Source organism: Lissotriton helveticus, chromosome 5_1, assembly GCF_964261635.1.
Source record: "Lissotriton helveticus chromosome 5_1, aLisHel1.1, whole genome shotgun sequence".
Classification (NCBI taxonomy): domain Eukaryota; kingdom Metazoa; phylum Chordata; class Amphibia; order Caudata; family Salamandridae; genus Lissotriton; species Lissotriton helveticus.
The window spans coordinates 58,520,877-58,541,003 of NC_136065.1; the positions used below are offsets into that span (position 1 = coordinate 58,520,877).

Below are 20,127 nucleotides of genomic sequence, written 5' to 3' on the forward strand. Positions count from 1 at the left end.
GGGAGAGGTGAGGCTCTGGTGAGGGTCAGAGACAGGGGGGGAGGGGAGAGGTGAGGCTCTGGTGAGGGTCAGAGACAGGGGGGGCGAGGGGAAAGGTGAGGCTCTGGTGAGGGTCAGAGACGGGGGGGCGAGGGGAGAGGTGAGGCTCTGGTGAGGGTCTTAGACAGGGGGGCGAGGGGAGAGGTGAAGCTCTGGTGAGGGTCAGAGACAGGGGGGGAGGGGAGAGGTGAGGCTCTGTGAGGGTCAGAGACGGGGGGGCCAGGGGAAAGGTGAGTAAGCATGGGCTGAAAATTCGAATTTGAGGATTTTCCACGATTTCGCACTCCGCGAATCTCGCAAATCACGGTAAAATCCGCAAATCAGCGGGGACGTTTTTCAGTCAAGCACTTACAGGGTTACAGCAGCAGGTGCAAAAGTTGAAGCTAATTTTTTGTAACCTTTTACAAAAAGGTTACAAAGAAATTAACTTCAACATGGGCACCTGCTGCTGTAAGCCTGTAAGTGCTTCCTGGCGCCTCGTTGCCTACTTGCAACCATTCTCTGACCCTGCTCTGACCCTTGAAGCAGGGTCAGAGAATAGTTACAAGTAGGCAATGAGGCGCCTGTCACGAAAATTAAACCTCAACAGGAAGCTCTGACAGATATAAAAACAAGCATTTGCAATGCAATAGGTCTCGCATTAGGAAAGTTTGAGCTATTGGTCTTGTAAATGACAATTTTTTTCTTTATGTGTTGGTTTTGAAAATAGCTAAATTAAAAGCTTTGTCATTTACGATGCCATTACTTATAACTTTCGCAAATATGACACCTATAGCATTTGTAATGCAACATGTTTTGTATTTACGTGACTTAGATGTATTGATATTACAAATTACAATAGCTTTTAATTTTTTTAAATAATTAATACTTAAATAAAAGTGAATTTAATTCATAATGGCAATAGCTTAAACTTTTGTAAATAACTTTTGTGAAGATTATGTTCAGTGTATTTTATTGTGACGAAAATGCAAGAACAGAAGTGAAATATTAACATCTTTTTGTGACATTTGTAATAAAGTTTGAAACATTGAGAGAACATATTTGAACCAGTTGTTGTTGAATGGTTGCGCAGATTGAAGCTGGGGGGGTGCTGAGTGGTGCTGTGGCGGTGCTGAGTGGTGCTGTGGTGATGCTGAGTGGTGCTGTGGTGGTGTTGAGTGATACTGGGATGGTGCTGAGTGATGCTGGGGTGGTGCTGAGTGGTGCTGCGGTGGTGCTGAGTGGTGCTGTGGTGGTGCTGAGTGATGCTGTGGTGGTGCTGATTGATGCTGTGGTGGTGCTGAGTGGTGCTGTGATGGTGCTGAGTGATAATGTGGTGGTGCTGAGTGATGCTGTGGTGGTGCTGAGTGATGCTGTGGTGGCGCTGAGTGGTGCTGTGGTGGTGCTGATTGGTGCTGTGGTGGTGCTGGGTGATGCTGTGGTGGTGCTGCGTGATGCTGTGGTGGTGCTGAGTGATGCTGTGGTGGTGCTGAGTGGTGCTGTTGTGGTGCTGAGTGATAATGTGGTGGCGCTGAGTGATGCTGTGGTGGCGCTGAGTGATGCTGTGGTGGCACTGAGTGGTGCTGTGGTGGTGCTGAGTGGTGCTGTGGTGGTGCTGAGTGATGCTGTGGTGGTGCTGAGTGCTGCTGTGGTGGTGCTGAGTGATGCTGTGGTTGTGCTGAGTGATGCTGTTGAGTGATGCTGTGGAGGTGCTGAGTGATAATGTGGTGGTGCTGAGTGATGCTGTGGTGGCACTGAGTGGTGCTGTGGTGGTGCTGAGTGGTGCTGTGGTGGTGCTGAGTGGTGCTGTGGTGGTGCTGAGTGATGCTGTGGTGGTGCTGAGTGGTGCTGTGGTGGTGCTGAGTGGTGCTGTGGTGGTGCTGAGTGATAATGTGGTGGTGCTGAGTGATGCTGGGGTAGCACTGAGTGATGATGTGGTGATGCAGAGGGCAGAAAGGCACAAAAAGAAGTCTAACAAAGGGCAGAAGGGCAGAAAAACAAGGGAAAAACGAGTCTAACAGAGGGCACAAGGGCACAAAAACAGTCTAACAGAGGACAGAAGGGCAGAAAAACAAGGGAAAAACGAGGCTAACAGAGGGCAGAAGGGCACAAAAAACGAGTCTAACAGGGGGCAGAAAGGCACAAAAAAACGAGTCTAACAGGGGGCAGAAAGGCACAAAAAACGAGTCTAACAGAGGGCAGAAGGGCACAAAAAACGAGTCTAGCAGGGGGCAGAAAGGCACAAAAACGAGTCTAACAGAGGGCAGAAGGGCACAAAAAAACGAGTCTAACAGAGGGCAGAAGGGCACAAAAACAAGGGAATAACAGAGGGCAGAAGGGCACAAAAAATGAGTCTAACAGAGGGCAGAAGGGCACAAAAAACGAGTCTAACTGGGGGCAGAAGGGCAGAAAAACAAGGGAAAAACGAGTCTAACAGAGGGCAGAAGGGCAAAAAAACGAGGGAAAAACAAGTCTAACAGAGGGCAGAAGGGCACAAAAAACGAGTCTAACAGGGGGCAGAATGAATTCCGCCCTGCATGTTTGTCCACGAAGATGCCACCTTTTTGTGCAATACCTCTACTCAACTGGAGTACTTTCTACTGTCTAATCAGTAATTGCTCCCTCGTTGGCTAAATGTATAGGGGCAGATTTACAATTACTGGGGGATGCGCCAGTTATTGTGCGCCGCAGCTCCGCCACCCATGGTGCGCCGCATTGTAAAAACGGCACAGATGCCTCACGCATCTGTGCCGTAAAAGCAGCGCATTGCTGGAGCTGCGTCGCAAGCGCGACGCAGCTCCAGCAATGCTCTGGGGGGCCCTATCTCCCTAATGCTGCGTCAAGCCTTGCGCCTGCTTCAAGCAGGCGCAGGGTTTTGACGCAGCATTGGCCTAAAAGTGACTGAGTGAAATCTTGTAGATTTCACTCAGCCACTTTTAGGAGGCGTTCCTGCGCAGGAACGCCCGACCCTTCTCCGGAACGCCTCCTAATGGCGCAGGGCTTTACAACGTGACGCATCTCTCAGATGCGTCCCGTTGTTAATACCCAGCACCATGACGCATCTTTTGTGCTGCCGCTGCATCACAAAAGTGACGCAACTGTGACCCAAAAGAGGCGCAAGCGGCTTGTAAATCTGCCCCATAGTGCTTTTACTACACTGTAGCTGCGTAAAGGGCCAGAAGATGTGTCTCCAGTGACCATGTGTGCCTGTGCCTGTGTTACAGGCACACATGGTCTCTGGAGACCCATCTTCTGGCCCTTTACGCAGCTGCAGTGTAGTAAAAGCACTATACATTTACCCAATGAGAGAGCACTTACTGGATTAGCCAGTAGAAAGTACTCCAGGGAAAATCGCAAATAAATCCGCGATTTCGCGGGAAAATTCACGAATTCATGGATTTTTTTTGCAAATTTGCGGGGAAATCCGAAACGCGTATTTGCAAATTTTGCCCATGCTTAGTGAGGCTCTGGTGAGGGTTCGAGACAGGGGGGTGAGGGGAGAGGTGACGGTGTGGTGAGGGTCCGAGACAGGGGTTGAGGGGAGAGGTGAGGCTCTGGTGAGGGTCAGAGAGGGGCGAAGGGAGCGGTGAGGGCTCTGGTGAGGATCAGAGACAGGGGGGAGGGGGGAGGAGGCCGCTCAGGTTCCTTCCATGTGTGGCACAGGGTTCACACCGCGCCTTGATATCTCACGTTTCGGCACAGACAGGCAGAAAAGTATTGTTAGCTTTGCCAGTGTTTGTTTATTATTTTAGATGTTTGTTGTAGGAGGTTGAAATGTCACGTGCTGCTCTCTGCTGTGATTGGTGGTGACCTCTGCTTCTCTCTCCTGCAGCTGCGGTGACCCTGGATCCGGACACCGCTCATCCCTGCCTTGTCCTGTCCGAGGACGGACGGAGCGTGAGGCTGGGAGACGAAGACCAGGGCCAGCCGGACACGGAGCAGAGATTCGATACTGTCGGAGCTGTCCTGGGTCGGGAGCGGCTGAGCTCCGGGAGGCATTACTGGGAGGTGGAGGTGGGGGACAAGATGGCCTGGGCCCTGGGGGTCTGTGACGAGGCCCAGAGCAGGAAGGGGGGGATCAGAGCATCACCTGAGAATGGACACTGGGCAGTGCGGCTCAGAGATGGTGAATACAAAGCTCTCTCCTCCTCTTCCACCTCCCTGGCCCCCCGGGTGCCCCCCAGGGCTGTGGGTCTCTTCCTGGACTATGAGGCGCGCAGGCTCTCGGTGTACAATGTGACTGACCGGTCTCTGCTCTACACCTTCTCCGGGGCCTCCTTCCCCCCCACCCTGCGGCCTGTCTTCAGTCCAGAACTGAACGACGGAGGGAGCAATGAGGGGGCACTGCGAGTCCTGCCAGTAACAGGACGGGAGTGAGAGGGGGGAGACCCCCAGCACATGAGGGGAGAAGAGAACCCCACGGAGGAGGGGAGATCACTGGGGGCCAAGAGGTACAGTCCTGTGCTGGGGGGTCACTATCTTGCAATAGGGATGCATCCTGTACGTCTACTGTATTTTCTGGTAAGGGGGTCTTGCAGTCATGTGTGTCAGAGCCGGATACTGTGCTGTGACCGGGGACAGCTGCCCATTGTTTTCTTTGTACCCTGACTCCATGTTGCTTGTTTGTGGGTGTAATGTTGATCCGATGCTGGGTAAGTTTACAATTCCTTTATTAATTAAGTATTCAGGTACAACACACAGGCCAGAGTGGGAGGCACAGCTGACGGTCAGGTTACAAGCAAATAACTGTCAACTGTCAGATTGGTTATCAGCTGGCATTCCAGAATGCCTGCTGATGTCACAGGGTGAGCGCGAGGGGGAAACGGGAGCCTGCAGGGGACAAAGTAAAGGGGAAAGAATTACTGCAACTCAACACTTCTCCTTCCCAAAGGGAGTAACCAATACAACAAAGGTGGAAGGTATGTCCTCCCATAATTAGTCACACACAAAGTCTTTGAACTTGCTTGGCATGGCCACAGTCCGCCTGAATCTGCTGGTGATTAATTCTGCATTGTTAGTACCGCTTCCAGGCTCCAGTTCTTCCTCATGAAACTCACTACTTTCTTCTCCTGATGCGTCAGTGGTTTTCTTGCTGCTGTCATCTCTGTTTTCCCCAGGTGACACTATTTGCTCTTGATTTGAAGGAGCGACATCGCCCAGTTCCTCTCTCTTTCCTCACGTCTTCATACAGCCAATCAAAGTTCATTTGTCTGTCAAAATCCTTATTATCTCCCCATTCAGCAGGTAGGTTTGTGTCCAATTCCACATCTTTTCCCTTTTCTATATTGTTCTTCATCTCGCATTTGGATAATGCGGATGCATGCCACACTTTTCCATCGCTGAGGAGAGCCGAATTGCAAAATAATTTTTCCACAACCAAGGGTGGGTGAATCTGTTCTGTCCTTTCTCAACGTGTCCACATCTCTTTACTCTCACCCAATCTCCTACCTGGATGGTCAGTAGTTTGCATTTGTGTTTTTTTGTCAAAGTATTTTTTGTATGCCATCTGTGCCTTCTGTACATTCTTCCTGACCTCCTCTGTAGACCAACTAGTCTTGAGCCACCCTACATTGTCCTTGGATAGTGCTGTTCTTCCTCTCATCATTTCAAATGGGCTGATTCCTGTGCTCTCCCTAGGTGTTATTCTGTATGCCCAAATCATTTTCTTCGTTTCCATTTTCCAACACAACCCGTTGTTATTTGCTAGTTGTATGGTTCCTTTCACCATCCTGTTGAACCTTTCTACCACTCCACTACCAGCTGGGTGGTATACTAAAGTCGTTTTATGTGTAACACTGTTTCTTTCGATAAACCTCTTGAAGGCAACAGATGTGAATTGCTTGCCATTGTCACTCACGATCATTTTTGGGATACCTTCTCTTGTAAATACTCCGTCAAAGAACTTGACAATGTAATTTGCTTCTACTTTATGGAGTATTTTGATCTCCGGCCACTTTGACAAATGGTCCACCAAAACCACTATATACAATAGATCTTCCTGATATCGTATAGGGCCCATGACATCTATACCTACACTCTCCCAAGGCATCTCAGGGCAAGGCAAGGGATGCAAAGGTGGTTTGAGCGTAATTTGGGATGTGTCCGAATTTTCACATTTAGCACAGGTCCAGGCTGTCCTTTCAATTTCCAAATCACACCCTGGCCACCAGTACCAAAATGTTATTCTTTGTTTTGTTTTATTGATACCCATATGTCCTTCGTGGCATGATTCCAGAATTTTCTTTCTTAGAGTCTCGGGAGGTATAACCCTCTCCTGTCTTAAAATTAGTCTTCCTTGCACAGATAATTTGTTCCTGAGTTCCCAGTATGGTTTCCTGTATCACTTCATCCTGTTCATATTCTTTTTCCCATTCTTCTTTTTGAATGGTCGGGAATTCTTCGCTAATGTTAGACACGCAGAACTCATCTTCTTTATCTTCTTCCTTTCCTCATCCTGGTAGGGGTAAGCGGCTGAGAAAGTCTACCACTACGTATCTAGCACCCGGAAGAAACTTTACTTCGTAGTTATTGTCCAATAACCTTACGGATAATCTTGCCAATTGGGAGATGCGTTATATAGTCCCTTTACAGTCAACACCTTTGTCAAATGTTTATGATCACACCTTAGGGTCACCGTTTTCCCCCAAACATATTGACGGAAATGCTCCGAAACCCACACACACGCGAGTGCCTCCCGTTCAATCACTGAGTACTTCTCCTCGGTGGGGGTGAGTGACGGTGATGCAAAGGCAACTGTTCCTTCCTTTCCTTCTGGTCCAACTTGCGTAAATACCGTGCCTATATCTTTTCCACTTGCGTCTGTTGTGACTACACTCTCTAGCTCTGGGTCGAATCCTTGTAGGGGTGGAGCATCACAAATGTCCTTTTTATGGTTTAAAAATGCCTTGTTGCAACATGTAGACCATACAAATTTGTTTTTACTTTTTAGTAATTGTCTAATTTCATATGTTTTTGTTGAGAAATTCCTTACGAATTTTGAATAAAATTCTACTAGCCCTAAGAAGACTCTTAATTCTTCTTTTGTTTGTGGTTCAGGAGCATCCTCAATAGCCTTAACTAATTCTCTTTCAAGTCCCAAATATGTCACCGGTCTCTCTGCAAATTTACACTAGGTATATTCTGCTGTCAATCCACGTTCTTCCAGTGTTTTGAGTACTTTTAATAATTTTTGATCATGGTCTGTTTGGTTTTTCCCCATTACCAGGATGTCATCTTGGAAGATGAGCACGTTTTTGACATCCTTAAAGATCTCATGCATGAGTCTCTGAAATAGTGCCACTGCCGAAGCCAGTCCAAAAGGTACTCATTTGAACCTATAACATCCGAACGGTGAAATGAAGCTGGTTAGGCACCTGCTGTCTGTGTGTAGAGGAACCTGGTGGTATGCGGCGGTCAAGTTTATTGTTGAAAATACTTTCATACCTTTCGTCAAAGACAGCATTTAGTTTATTTTTGGTAGTGGGTACTGTTCAACCAAGATGTTTTTGTTTAGGTTGCGCAAGTCAATACAAAATCTTATCTTGCCATTGGACTTGCGCGCGATCACCAATGGCGCGACCCATTCTGATGACTTTGTTGGCTCAATGATGTTTGCCTTGAGTAACATCTGCAACTGTGTCTTGACCTCCTCCCTTAAATTGAAAGGTATGTTTCTTACCTTATTGACACATGGTATTGCATCCTCTTTCAGTTTTATTTTGTGCTGAAATCCCTTAAGTCTTCCGATGGTGCCATTGAAAACTTTGGGAAACCTGCTCACCATATCCTTATCAAGTCTTTTTCCCTGTTGAGTTAACAACACAGGCTCATCACTGTTAGGGTTTAGTGTAATGCCTAACCTTCCCTAGTCCTTCCAACCTAATACTGAAGGTCCCTTGGCGGCCACATATAGTTTAATTGTAGTTTCTCTGTCTTTGAACTCAAATTTTAGTTCCCTGTACCCCACTAGTTCGATTGGTTCTCCTGTGATTGTTTTCAATGTTATATCCGGAGATTCCATCCTATGCCCTAGTGCATTTTGAAATTTTTCTCTCCATACCTTTTCTATTTACGATGGTACATGGGGATCATGAATCTGCAACAATTTCAATTTTTACTCCTCCTATAGCCACTTTGCATATGGGCTTCTTTTTCTTTTCCGTCTCCTTACATTGCTGCTCACTGCCATCATTAATATTGAGTAGGCAGAGATTATATTCAGACTCATCAGAGGAATCATCTTCATATTCTGTACTCCTTTCAACTACTTTGACCATTCAGCTCACTTTCCTGTAACACACTTTTTGGAAATGTCCTACTAAGCCGCACTTACCACACTTTACATTCTTTGCCGGGCACTTCCAAACATTAGCCAAATGTCTAATGCTTCCACATCTGTAACACTTGCGCTGTTCCCCTTCTCTCTCACTTTTTAAAATTCATATCTATCCCTTTCTTTGCTTTTTCTTCTATATTTTCTCCCTCTTTATTCTTACTGACACTTATTTTTTCCACCACACTGGTTTCTTCCTCCTTGGTTTTACTTTCATTTATCACCGCTTTGGCACATCTTCCTGTTAATTCTGTACGGTTTACAATTTCAATAACGTCGTTTAGAAGTTTTTCCCCTTTTTCCCATAGAGCTTCCTGAATATTAGGGTTGGCCGCACACATTACAATCTGGTCTCTGATTAAATAATTATGCAGCTCCCCAAATTGACATGTTAGTGCCAAATTTTTTAGAATGGCCACATAGTCTTCTACACTTTCATCTTTCCCTTGTTTTCGGTGATACAATTTATATCTGTTCACTGCTACACATACCGTAGGTTTATAGTAATTGTCTAGGTCTTCCAGAGCATGTGTGTGTACATCACCATCTTCTCCAACCCTCACCTTTTTGTTAATCTTATTGTATGTTTTTAGACCTCCTGCCCCTAAATAATGCAATATTTTTTTCTTCTCCTCTGGTTTTAGTGGTTCTTCCTCATCTTCACAGGTGGATATGTAATTAATGAAAAAATCTTTCCATTCTTCCCATTTCAATGGTGGTTCACCTTTTCATGCCAGGAATGCTTGTGGCGGTGAAAAGTTGTATTTATTTACACTAGCCATTGTGTTATTTTTCCTCTGGGACTACTTATGATGCCAAGTTACCTGAGTTTAAAACCAAAACCTCCAATGTTCTAATTATGCTGAGCCACTCCTTGTCTTTTACTCCTCAATGTATTCTTTTATTATTGTGTTAATATTTCACAGTCTTTCCTTCTTTTTTTTATGTGGTACACTGTGTCATTTTAATTTTCTGTAGTTCCCCAAAGACTTACTTGTTAAGCATAATATTGCGCGTTATACCTCTTCGGTTTATTTTCCTTCCGTGTACTTTATTTCGTTGGTCTCCTTCCGACACTTTTTTTTCCTACTTGTGGAGTCACGTGACTGTTGCTCATGAAAATAAACTATTCCGAAGACTGTACCACACTCAAGATGGCTCCCGCGCAACGTGATTACGTCAGCACATCACGCTGTCCATCTTTTCCACACAGAGAATCAACGTTCTCCGCAGGTTTGCTTTCTCGTTGCTTCTAAGTTTATGGCCAGATTATCTCTTCACGTACTCTGAGAGCACTCACGCAGAGCCAATAGCGCTGTGTTTCACATCTGTCGCTTTCCTGTGTCAGCCCGGGCCTCTCCTAACCTACCCAGTGTTATATCTGCCACTGACATAGTGCCTCACTTTATTATGTAGCGCCGCGTGTGCCTCTATGCGCTAAGAGGAAGTACCGAGATGCTGCTCTGGGTAACTTCGGCCCTTCTATGATACCTGAAAGAAACGCTAGTGAAGCAGCTCCGCCGTGGGGGGTTCACTGACAGAAATATTACAAATATGGTACAAATATTCTAGGTTCTGTAAAGCACTGAGCCTCTTTTCGCAGTATGAAAAGCGGAATTTAATCCTTTCTATTCAGACCCAAAAAACTGACTCCAGCTAAGAGCCGAGGGAAGCGCAGGGCGAACCGAGCAACTAATCACAGATTATTGCCAACATGATATGTGCATGTTATTAAAGGCGCCGCCTGAGAATGACATCATAATACACCTCAGAATCCCGCTGACATCATCAAAGGAACATTCTAGAACGCCCGTTGTTGGTGCCAGTCAGAGATGCAGGACTGGCAAATATAACTCTTTTTTCTCTTCACTGGAGCGTGCTTTAACCAGCCACAGCCTTCCTTGGGGAGGATTCACCAAAACAAACAAGCATTGGCAAAGCCAAAAGCTCTTTCTTGTGTTATAAGTCAGACTTGTAGGCTTTGTCAAATTTTTCTTGGGGTTTACATTTTGCCCGTGCTGTGTTGTGAGCTTGCTCCTAATTTGTACCACAATGACAGAGGCAGCATCCTGTTCAGGAGCCTTTTCACATTTAGGGCCACATGTCCGACCATTTCATTTTGCAAGTCTCTAATAGTGATTTTTTGTGACTCACAATTAGGGACTCACAAATGCGATGTACAAATGTGTCTCGGGCACATTTAACGATTCCCAATGGGGTCGTAAATGACCTACCTCATCAATATTCATGAGGTATTTCACAATTTGCGATCCATCGGGAATGGTCTGTAATCACAGGGATGGTGGCCTACTGGGATCAGCAGATCATCATGTCTGCAATTGCTTTTTCAATGACGCAATATTTTTATAGAAATGCAGCCCATTTGCCTTAAATGAAAATGGATGCATTTCGAAAGTAAAAATGAAAAGCTACTTCATTATTTTAAAGCGTAGGCAGTGGTTCATGGGGCCACTGCCTGCTCTTAAAAAATGTTTGCACCCACATTCACAAAAGGGAAGGGGTCCCTTGGGGAAAGAGGTCCCTTGGGGACCCCTTTGCATTTCTGAATGGGTTACCACCTCCTTCACAGAGTCAGTAAAATATAAATGTTTTGCGACCGTAATGCGGTCGTAAAACATTCATATATGCCCCTGGGACTTGCTATTAGGAAGGGACGCCCTTGGCATGTCCCTTCCGAATACCGACTCGCAAACCCTATTTTGAAAATCGGTAACAGGTTACCAGCTCACAAAACTGGGTTGGCTCATGCTGGCAGCTGTTTTAGGGGTCACAAACTGACCGCTAGAAACGTTTGCACATCTTGCCCTCTGTTCCAGGACTCCGATGCCCGTCTGGTGCTCTGAGGAACGGCTGCACAGCCACAGGTGGGTCTTAATTTACACCACATGATTTACATGTGAAGGTCGAAAGAGTTACCGGTTGATGTCCCTTATCGAGAAAACAAGCATTGTCAAGCCCATTACGATTTACCTATGGGGCCTATTGACTTTGTCATTGCTCTTTGACAGTGCTGTGCAGCTTCAGCGAGACAGGGTTCAGCCTGGCCAAATGGAAAAAAGCAAAATGAAAGGCACAATGATGCAGCCATAGTGACTCTCTTATGCAGTAGGTGCATTCATGCGTGACATGGTGTGTGTGTGTGTGTGTGTGTGTGTGTTTGTGTGTGTGTGTGTGCGCATGCCCCATTATGCTTGCATGCACCTACAATATGATAAAGGCGCCAAATGAAATACACGTACAACAAAACGCTTTTTTATTGCAAAAGGGTTCTGCAACAATTATCTGTCAGGTCCTCCTTAATAAATAAACAAATGAATAATGAAATGGAAAATAGAAGACTGCGGGGTTGGGGCAATGTAGGAGCCGGTGGGAGGAAGCAAAGAGGAGTGTGCGGAGCAGCATCAGGGAGGGAAGCAACGAGGAGTGTGCGGAGCAGCATCAGGGAGGGAAGCAACGAGGAGTGTGCGGAGCAGCATCAGGGAGGGAAGCAACGAGGAGTGTGCGGAGCAGCATCAGGGAGGGAAGCAACGAGGAGTGTGCGGAGCAGCATCAGGGAGGGAAGCAACGAGGAGTGTGCGGAGCAGCGTCAGGGAGGGAAGCAACGAGGAGTGTGCGGAGCAGCATCAGGGAGGGAAGCACGTGAGCAAGAAAGTAACATGGAAAGTGGGGCGGAGTTTGGTAGCAGGAGAAGAACTCAACAGAGATTGCAATACAGATGAGACAGCAACACAGAGCGGGGGAGTCAGATATTTGACTGGGTTAGAAGCATACGAGGGAGGGAGCCAGTAAAGTAAAGCACCCTCTTGAGTTCTTAAGCGAAAAGAAATAAAAGTATCCCCCTTAAACAGCTGTTCTTAACCTGTGGTGTGTGGACCCTTGGGGGCCACAACACCTACTCAGGGGGTCTGCAGCTGATTAAAAAAGAAAATCATTTTAACAAATAAATAAGGTGTACATCAATTTAAAAAATGTAAAACTTGACTTTTTAAAACATTCTCTAAATGTAAAGGAATATTACCTTGTAAATTGGGGGCTAAAAATGAAGTTGTATCCTCATTGAATCACGGGAGCAGTGCAGACTCACCAAATATAATATAGTATGGACTATGGATAGCGATTGATTTTAGAAACACTCCAACCTTCACATACAATGAAAATTGTGTTTTATTACATTTGTTTATGAATTAATAAAAAGCCATCATTTTTGTGGTTCAGATCATCAAAACTGCCTAGGCCGGGTTCTCTTATTCCAATAATGACTCAGTGGGGGTCCCTGGATTCTAGTAATGATTAGGTGAGGGTGCAAAGAAGTCAAAAGAACTCGAGTCAGCCAAGCCAAAGGATGGCAAAGAGGCCGTGTTCCAGAGGAGGGACACACAAGATGGAGCAAAAATCCATCCTGTAAGAAGCAAGAAATAAGAGTGACAAAAAAGACAACCAATGGTAAGCAGTGGGCGGGCTGTAAGTCCACTCTGAGCTGTTGGTAAGCTCCCAATAGGTCTTTTCCCACTAGGCAGCTTGTGGTGTACGCAGAAACACACACCTGAGCAAAAGTGACAACGCCTTTGACATACTTTAGAAATGTCTTTAAGTATAGAATTATCAAGTGGTAGCTGTTTCTATTGACATCATTGATGACATCACTGATCACATCATCTCCAGCTACTGCTCCTCATATAGAAACAGTGTAGTACTGGAGACAAGTCTCATTCGGTATGGTAAAAGTTACATAGGGCACACTTCAGTGAACAGTGAGGTTTTACGTGCAGGCAGAACTTCTTTAAAGCAGGTCAGAGACCTTGAGCAAGAAGTGTGAGAAGTGAGAGAAGGTAAGGCTTCTCCTTCATTGGTTTCTAGCGGATACTCTTCCCGTGAGGTTGCGTTCCGTGCTTGTACCTGCCTGCCCCACCCATTCGCTGCTGTCAGTTGTTTGGTGTTGAGCTGTGTGCACTATGCTCGAAAGCTCTGTTTGAAATTGTAATCGAACGAACAGAGGCTTCAATTGCTGTCAGTTTGTACAGGCACCAGTTTTTTTTTTGTAGCAGCCACTTCTGGAAGACATTTGAACGACCTAAGGATTGTAAAGCCTGAGCCCCTTGGAGCCATTGGAGACTGACTGCGGCTTGGAGAGGAGACTCTAACTGGACTGTACTGCTGCCGTGACCTCTACCACTATCTACAGGGACTTTTGTATCCGCGCCTGTGGGTGCGAGCAGGCGCCTGCAGGGACATCTTTGCCCTCGCTTGTGGTCTCGCCCCCTCACCACTGCGCCACACCTAGGGGAGCTGGGGTGCAGGCGTGCATCAGGGTGCGGGGACACCGCCTCCTCTGACCCTTAAGCCTCAGTTACATCGCAAGAGCGTCAGCGACAGGATCTAGTTGACAAGCGACATTGTTAGTTAGGTTGATTCTTGGTGGAGACTCCATCGGACACCATTGGATTGAGCGGCTGTAGGGTGGAAGCGGTAGTAACTCGTCCAGTGATGCAGAAGGAGGAAGGTACTTTATTTTAGTTTTTTGTTTGGTGGTGATCTTACAATATAGAATAACACATCTCTCGGAGAGATAAGTAATTGGAGGAGCTGACAGTGCTCACAGCAATGCATTGTGCTGCTCTGGTGTAGTAACTCGTCCAGTGATGCCAGCACACAGAAAAAGGCCCCGGAAAGGGGAAAAAAGCTCAGTGAAAAGGGAGAAATAGACCAGTATGCTTATCGAAGGAGGACAGGGAAGAAAAGAGCTTGCGGAGCCTGGAGAGTGCGTGCAGCGGTCTTGATGCTCATCAGAAGGAAGCTTCTTCTGCCCCTACCCCCAAGCTCGTACATCAGGTGTATCCCCAGGATCGTGAATAAAGGACTCCATGGGCAGACACTTTAAAAGCAAAAATGTGGCTGAGTTGCCCACTTCTTCTATGTTACAGGCTGCAGATAGTTCTCCATCACCTTTAAAGGGCCCTTGGGTGACGAGCAGGATGGTTTGAAGTCTCTGGTGTTGTTTTTGCGGGTCCTTGATTATCTTCCTTGCTATAATTTTCTCAGCCCCCCAAATGAACCTCTTTCCTTGGCAGAGTGGAGGCGTCCGCGCTTCTGGTAGTGAGGGAGGGGCAGCCTTCCTGGGAGACTCCCTTCTTAAATTAAGGGAAAATATTCACGGCTGCCGGAGAGAGGTAATACTGCAACGAATGTGAAATCTTCAAAAATTGTTGAACAACAGAGTCTCCTCTTAACTTCGAGCAGAGAGACTTCGGCTTCTAGTCCGTCGTTTATGTTTGATGTCCTCCTCTTGGTGCAAAGAACTCTTCACAGCATCCTTGAAGCAACGGTATTGGCAAAAGACAGAACAGCAGACTGGCTCATTAAAAGAAAGACCCCAGGAACTGGAATCGATCAACTCACGAGTGCCCGCCTTAGATAGATCGATACAGAGCCCAGAGGGCGCTGATGATGTAAATGAAAATCTAAAGGGGAGGGGTCCTTGTCCGTTTATATTACAAGATGTCCAGTGTAGGTAAGAAGAAGATGTAATCTGTATGTTTCTAACGGACACCTGTGTTATCATAAGCATGGAAAGGGTATGAAAAGATGGAAATGTGTGGAAAGTTCCAAAGGGAATGTTGAAAATTTCACGAGACCTATCGGTAGTAATCCTGCAGATGGTAGATCTAGAAGCAAAGAGGAGTTCAGTGCTTAATTTGTGCAGGTGGTTTCCGGTGCTCGACACTGGCACTTAATTGACAACACCAGGACTTATGGCAGTCTGCCACATGGTGGCACTACAGCTCTGGTTTAGAGATGAGCACAACAAGAGTTGTTTACTAATTAAAAATACATTAAAATGGCTAATACCTGCTGCCCAAGCCATTCTTATAGCTCTGGGGTCCTGGAATAGTCTGAAATGCCACACTTGTAAGTAGTTGTGTTGGTTCTGTCATTGATAGCACTGACAGGGGCAGTGGGTAGTGCGGGCTGTGGTAGGCTCTTGACGAGGGCCCTGGCACTTATTGCTTTTCAAATTAAGCACCGGAGGAGTTAAATGGTCAGTTACAGGTATCAGGGGCAAAAGGACTGCAACTTACAAAGGAACCAAAGGGCACGAAGGGAGGGCAGCCTAAAGGGAAAGCAAAGAAGGAATGTAGAGATTATAGTGAGGTAGCTAAGGTATCTAACAGGTGTAAAAGCCCCCCCCACCCCCCCCGGGAAGTGATAAACGAGGAGGGGTTTCTTGGGAGGACCCTGTAAATAGAATGTATCCTAAAGAAAATCCAAAGGGGCACCAAAGCCCAGTGGTTAGAACAGAAAGATATTTATATCTATCTGGATGTCCGAAGGGAAGGGAAGCAACCCAACCAATGGAATCCCTTGAATAGGTCTATCCTGTTGTAGGGGTTTTGGAACTGCCCCTCCCCAAGCAATATCAGGTCAAGGGATATAATGCAAGTGGCCTTTCAGAAAAGGAAGTGTGCCAAGGATGACACCAAAGTCCGTTGTTATTCCCTCTTGATTGTAAACGTAATTGAGATGCTGAGTCAGAGCTCACCAGAATAGGTTTAAGACTCCTGCGAGATCAGGATATCGAAGAACATTCGGCAAAAACATTTAAAAAAATGATTGCCGGGCCGAGGGAGCTTTTAATATGGTCAGCTTTGAGTGTTGAGGCTGGATTAGCTCAAAAGAGATTAGTGGGATACAACGAACGTAGCTTTGAACGAACAGTACCCAGCAAAAAACAGAATAGAAAAACAAGAAATAGCCTGATTTGCTAATAACCGTTAAGTTCTGTCTATGAGGACGACTGTATTTGTGGCTGGGCTGTGTGGATTCGGTGTCGGGACACCAGGAAATCTGGATGTTTGCTCATGGAACATTCATGAGGTAAACTGGTTGTTGGAAACAGTTGATCTCACTAAGGTGTGCGATGAAAGGGAAATTGTTACAAGACACATGGATGACAGGTAAAAACCTGACCCCAAATAATTCTATACAATTCAAAAAAGATACAAGTAAAATAAGGCCAGGACGAGTATCAGGAAGCCTTCTCAAGTTAATTTTGCCAAAGTATGCCAGGATAGTTACGGCTTACTGTGATTGGGTGCTTGTGTGCCTAGTCGATTAGTAGAAAGGTTCCTCTGCTATTAATACTTTGTTTATGTGCAGCTGACCCTCGGTTTGGATACTTATAATGCTAAACAAATGCAGATGCTCAGCAAAGATTTGTCTACTTTGGGGGGTCAGTTCCAATCTTTGCCTAGAGTTATCCTGGGTGATTTTAACTTGAGGCTTACCCCAGCCTCGGTTGATGATAACCAAATGGAAAGTCTCAAAGCCTATAAGATCCCACAGGCAATATTCCCAAACTGTCAATTGCAAACAAAGACACAGTCCTCTTAAAGTGTCTCGTGGAGGCTAATTCTCTATGTTCAAATGTCCGTTTTATGGGTGACACCCCTGCGTTCGAAACTTTTATACATGGCAATCAAAAGTGTCCAATAGAATACATATTTATTCAATAATGATTCGTTGAAGTTTGTGGTAGTTTTATTTGTGTTAGGTATTAGCGGGAGTGACCACTGGGCGTTAAGAGCCGTGCTTTGTCTTCACCTTCTCCAAAGGCAAACTGGTATTCCATTGAAACTTCGTTCCCTGGATGCAGGACAAGGCGGACCTATGATAAGTATGCTGGAGTGTTGACACACCATCAGACCGCCCAGGAAGTACAGAAAATGATGAGGATGTTCAGATGTGGTATAAGAGGAGTATATCAGAGATGTTTAACTCTTTCACACCAATAGTGAAGAAGTGTAATGTAATAATTCCGAGAAGGGAGTCTTTGGTATGATCACAGTGTCAGTCACTGAAAAAGAATATACAAATATTAAGACATAAAAAAATAGTTTTAAATTGCCGCGGGGTGCGGGAAATCTTGAGCAAGATAAAAAATTGTTATGCAGCTCTGATAAAGGAAACTTAAAATGAATATTATAGAACACATTGGGATGAAACGCTAGGACTGTTATCTGTAAAAGATAGGACCAAATTCTGGAAATTAGTATAGACAGGGTGTACATTTTTTTTATTATTAGGTGTATGGTCTCAGAAAAAAAGTTTGGCTGTTTCCCTAACCAACATACATGTTAGGTGATATTACATGTAGAGGAGCTTGGATGCGTCCTGATGACTTTCTCCTTATTAAGGTATTTGAAGGAATCTTTGCTGGAAAGGATAATATTGTCCTACAGTTTTTCTATGGCAGCAGACCTATAATCTACCCGCAGTTATCATAAAAACAATTTCTGACTCTTGGGCAAGTTTATTCTCAAGAAAATGTATTGCAGTTAGGGAAACCGGAGCCTTTCTGGATAGTTGGAAAGGAGCGGATATAAAGCCCATACATAAAAAAAAACGATCCTTCAGACCCCAAGAATTACCATCCGATGGGTCTGGTTGTTACCTGGGCCAGTGTATAGTGTAATTATATTTTGCTGTATATGAAGGATTGGCTAGCAAAAAATGACCTCGTCCTATCGAACAGGGAGGCTTTAAAGAGGGTCACTAGTGGTGGAACTGGACACGTAGAGGTCTGTATCTAGGAAACTCCCAATAGAGAACTGTCCAAGACAAGGATGCACTTTAGCACCAATCTTAGTTTCCTTTCATCTCGCGGATATTCCGTCTACTCTGAGGGAGGCTGATGCCTTCTCCCCCAAAATGGGAGAAAGACATGTATCATGCCTCATATATGTAGATGATTTGGCAATTGTTGCTTTGATACAAGTGGGTTTACAAAGAAAACTTGAGGTATTTAGCAAGTATTGTATGGTTAATAGTCTAACCTTTAATATGGAAAACACTAATATTGTGATATTTCTGAGGAAGACCAAGCCCTTCACCTGGGCATTGGGTGATGAAGTTGGGAAGTTGTTACTTCATATATGTACTTCGGAAGGACATTTAACAGAAATTTACCCTTGGATCCATATCTGGATGCTTTAGAATCTCAAGCTCTGTCAGCAATAAGGAGCCTAACAAAGATTCAAAGAGAGTTTGATGGACCTTCCCTGTCCCCACTATATACAGCTTACAGGGTAATGGTGCCCCCATAATGTCTATATGGGGTGGAACCTTTGTGTCTGGATGCAAACTATAACCGGGAAAAGAGAGACAGGAAAGGTTTGAAAACAATGCTTGGCCTGCCTCAAGGGTGATTGTTCAGGCAGTAACAATGGAATCTAATTGTGGAATTTTCTGCCACGTAAATTAACCTGGCGTTTCTGGTATAAACCACTATGGGCTCCTGATTCAAAAATCTCCACCTTGTGTGCTTTGGAAATCTGCAATAGGTTGCAATGGCCAAAAGAGTGAAGAGCTCGATTGTTGGGCATCGCTGAAATCTTGAATTTTGGAGATTTTAAGGTGGAGGAGCCCTTTCTCTTTAAAAAAAAAGAATGAAATGAAATTTGTTCGAAGGAGTTGAGCTTTGCTGATCTATGTTATTTTACCTCAAAGAAATGCACCCGCGACGTAATTGAATCATGGAAGGCTAATTCACTTTACCCATACTTATTAGAATTTCCAAATCCATTAATGCGCATGTTGTATAGAAATGTTGTACCACTTTTAGTCTTTTGTATATAGGTGCTGATATATTACGTGACTCTTGAAATAAGATTTGTCTGTGTTCAGGCGCATTACGTAATTAAAATTTTAATGTTCATCTACTTTTTGATCATATTTTTCTCAATAAGATTTCAACACGATTTTTGTGAATTATGGCATATGGCACAGAAGTGAAGCAATTAGGCTGCTGTAAAATATCAATTTTCTTACTGTAACGTGCAATAGGCAGGTTCCTAAAGGAAGTACCTAGTTAACAGAACTGTATGTCTCAATTGTTTTTATGTAATGTGCTCTGTTATGAAATTGTATTTACATGGTTTTATACATGATGGTCTAAATAAACAAGATTTTCTCTCTCTCGCTCTGTCTTTCTTACAGTACATTATTCACCTGTAGATATCTTTGTACATGCTGGCATTAAAGTGTTGTCATGTAGTGCTACAGACGATTTCTAAGTAATCTGGAGATTTATAAAGTGCAGATACTTATTCTCAAAAGTTCTGTGAAAATTCTGAGACATTATCTTGTTGTAGAATGTACACTTTATGGTTGACTCACTTACATATGATTCAAGTTGCAGTATGATTGTATGTGTTGTTAAAATACTTTATTCCTTTCTGCTTATATCAGGAACATGCATTACTACTTGTACTGAGTCTATATACCGCAACATTGGCCCCACCCTTTTTCAGATGTCGCGGCACCATTGCCCCACCCCTGTTCGGATGTTTCAGCTCCTCAGCTCTAGTCCCCGCCCCCAGTTTTCTCAGCTTTGCCACTGCAGCACTCAGTGGTTCTCTTGCTGGGGTCTCACACCGGGTCGCCAGGTCCTGGAGAGGCGTGGAGGACTTTGGGGGCTGTAGGACTTGGCCCTATTGGCAGGTTCACCCCTGAACTTTTTGCCTTTTAATGTTACATCATTATAGTGATTTCTGGTCTTTGCACAGTTTAGCACTGTGGTGCAGTGTAAAGTGTGTGCGCTCTCTGAGTGCGTGTGTGAGATTGGCCTGCCCTCCCATAGGAATTCATGGTGGATATGTGTCCATGGTAGTTCCTGATGTGTGGGGAGTGCAGGGTCGAGTTTGGTATGCGCGGACTCGTGTGATTAAATGCTGCCCGATGGTTTATGCAGATTTACTGTG

General features: G+C 45.1%; 1 protein-coding gene across 1 annotated transcript in view; it reads left to right on the forward strand.

Moving 5' to 3' along the window:
- The window catches only part of LOC144752948 (butyrophilin subfamily 1 member A1-like), a 450,376-nt gene extending 445,981 nt beyond the window's left edge, over positions 1-4,395 (forward strand). Inside the window, exon 8 of the mRNA XM_078640758.1 lies at positions 3,851-4,395. Coding sequence (XP_078496884.1) covers positions 3,851-4,395 — 545 coding nt within the window. The remainder of the gene's footprint in view (positions 1-3,850) is intronic.
- The last annotated feature ends 15,732 nt before the right edge of the window (positions 4,396-20,127 follow it).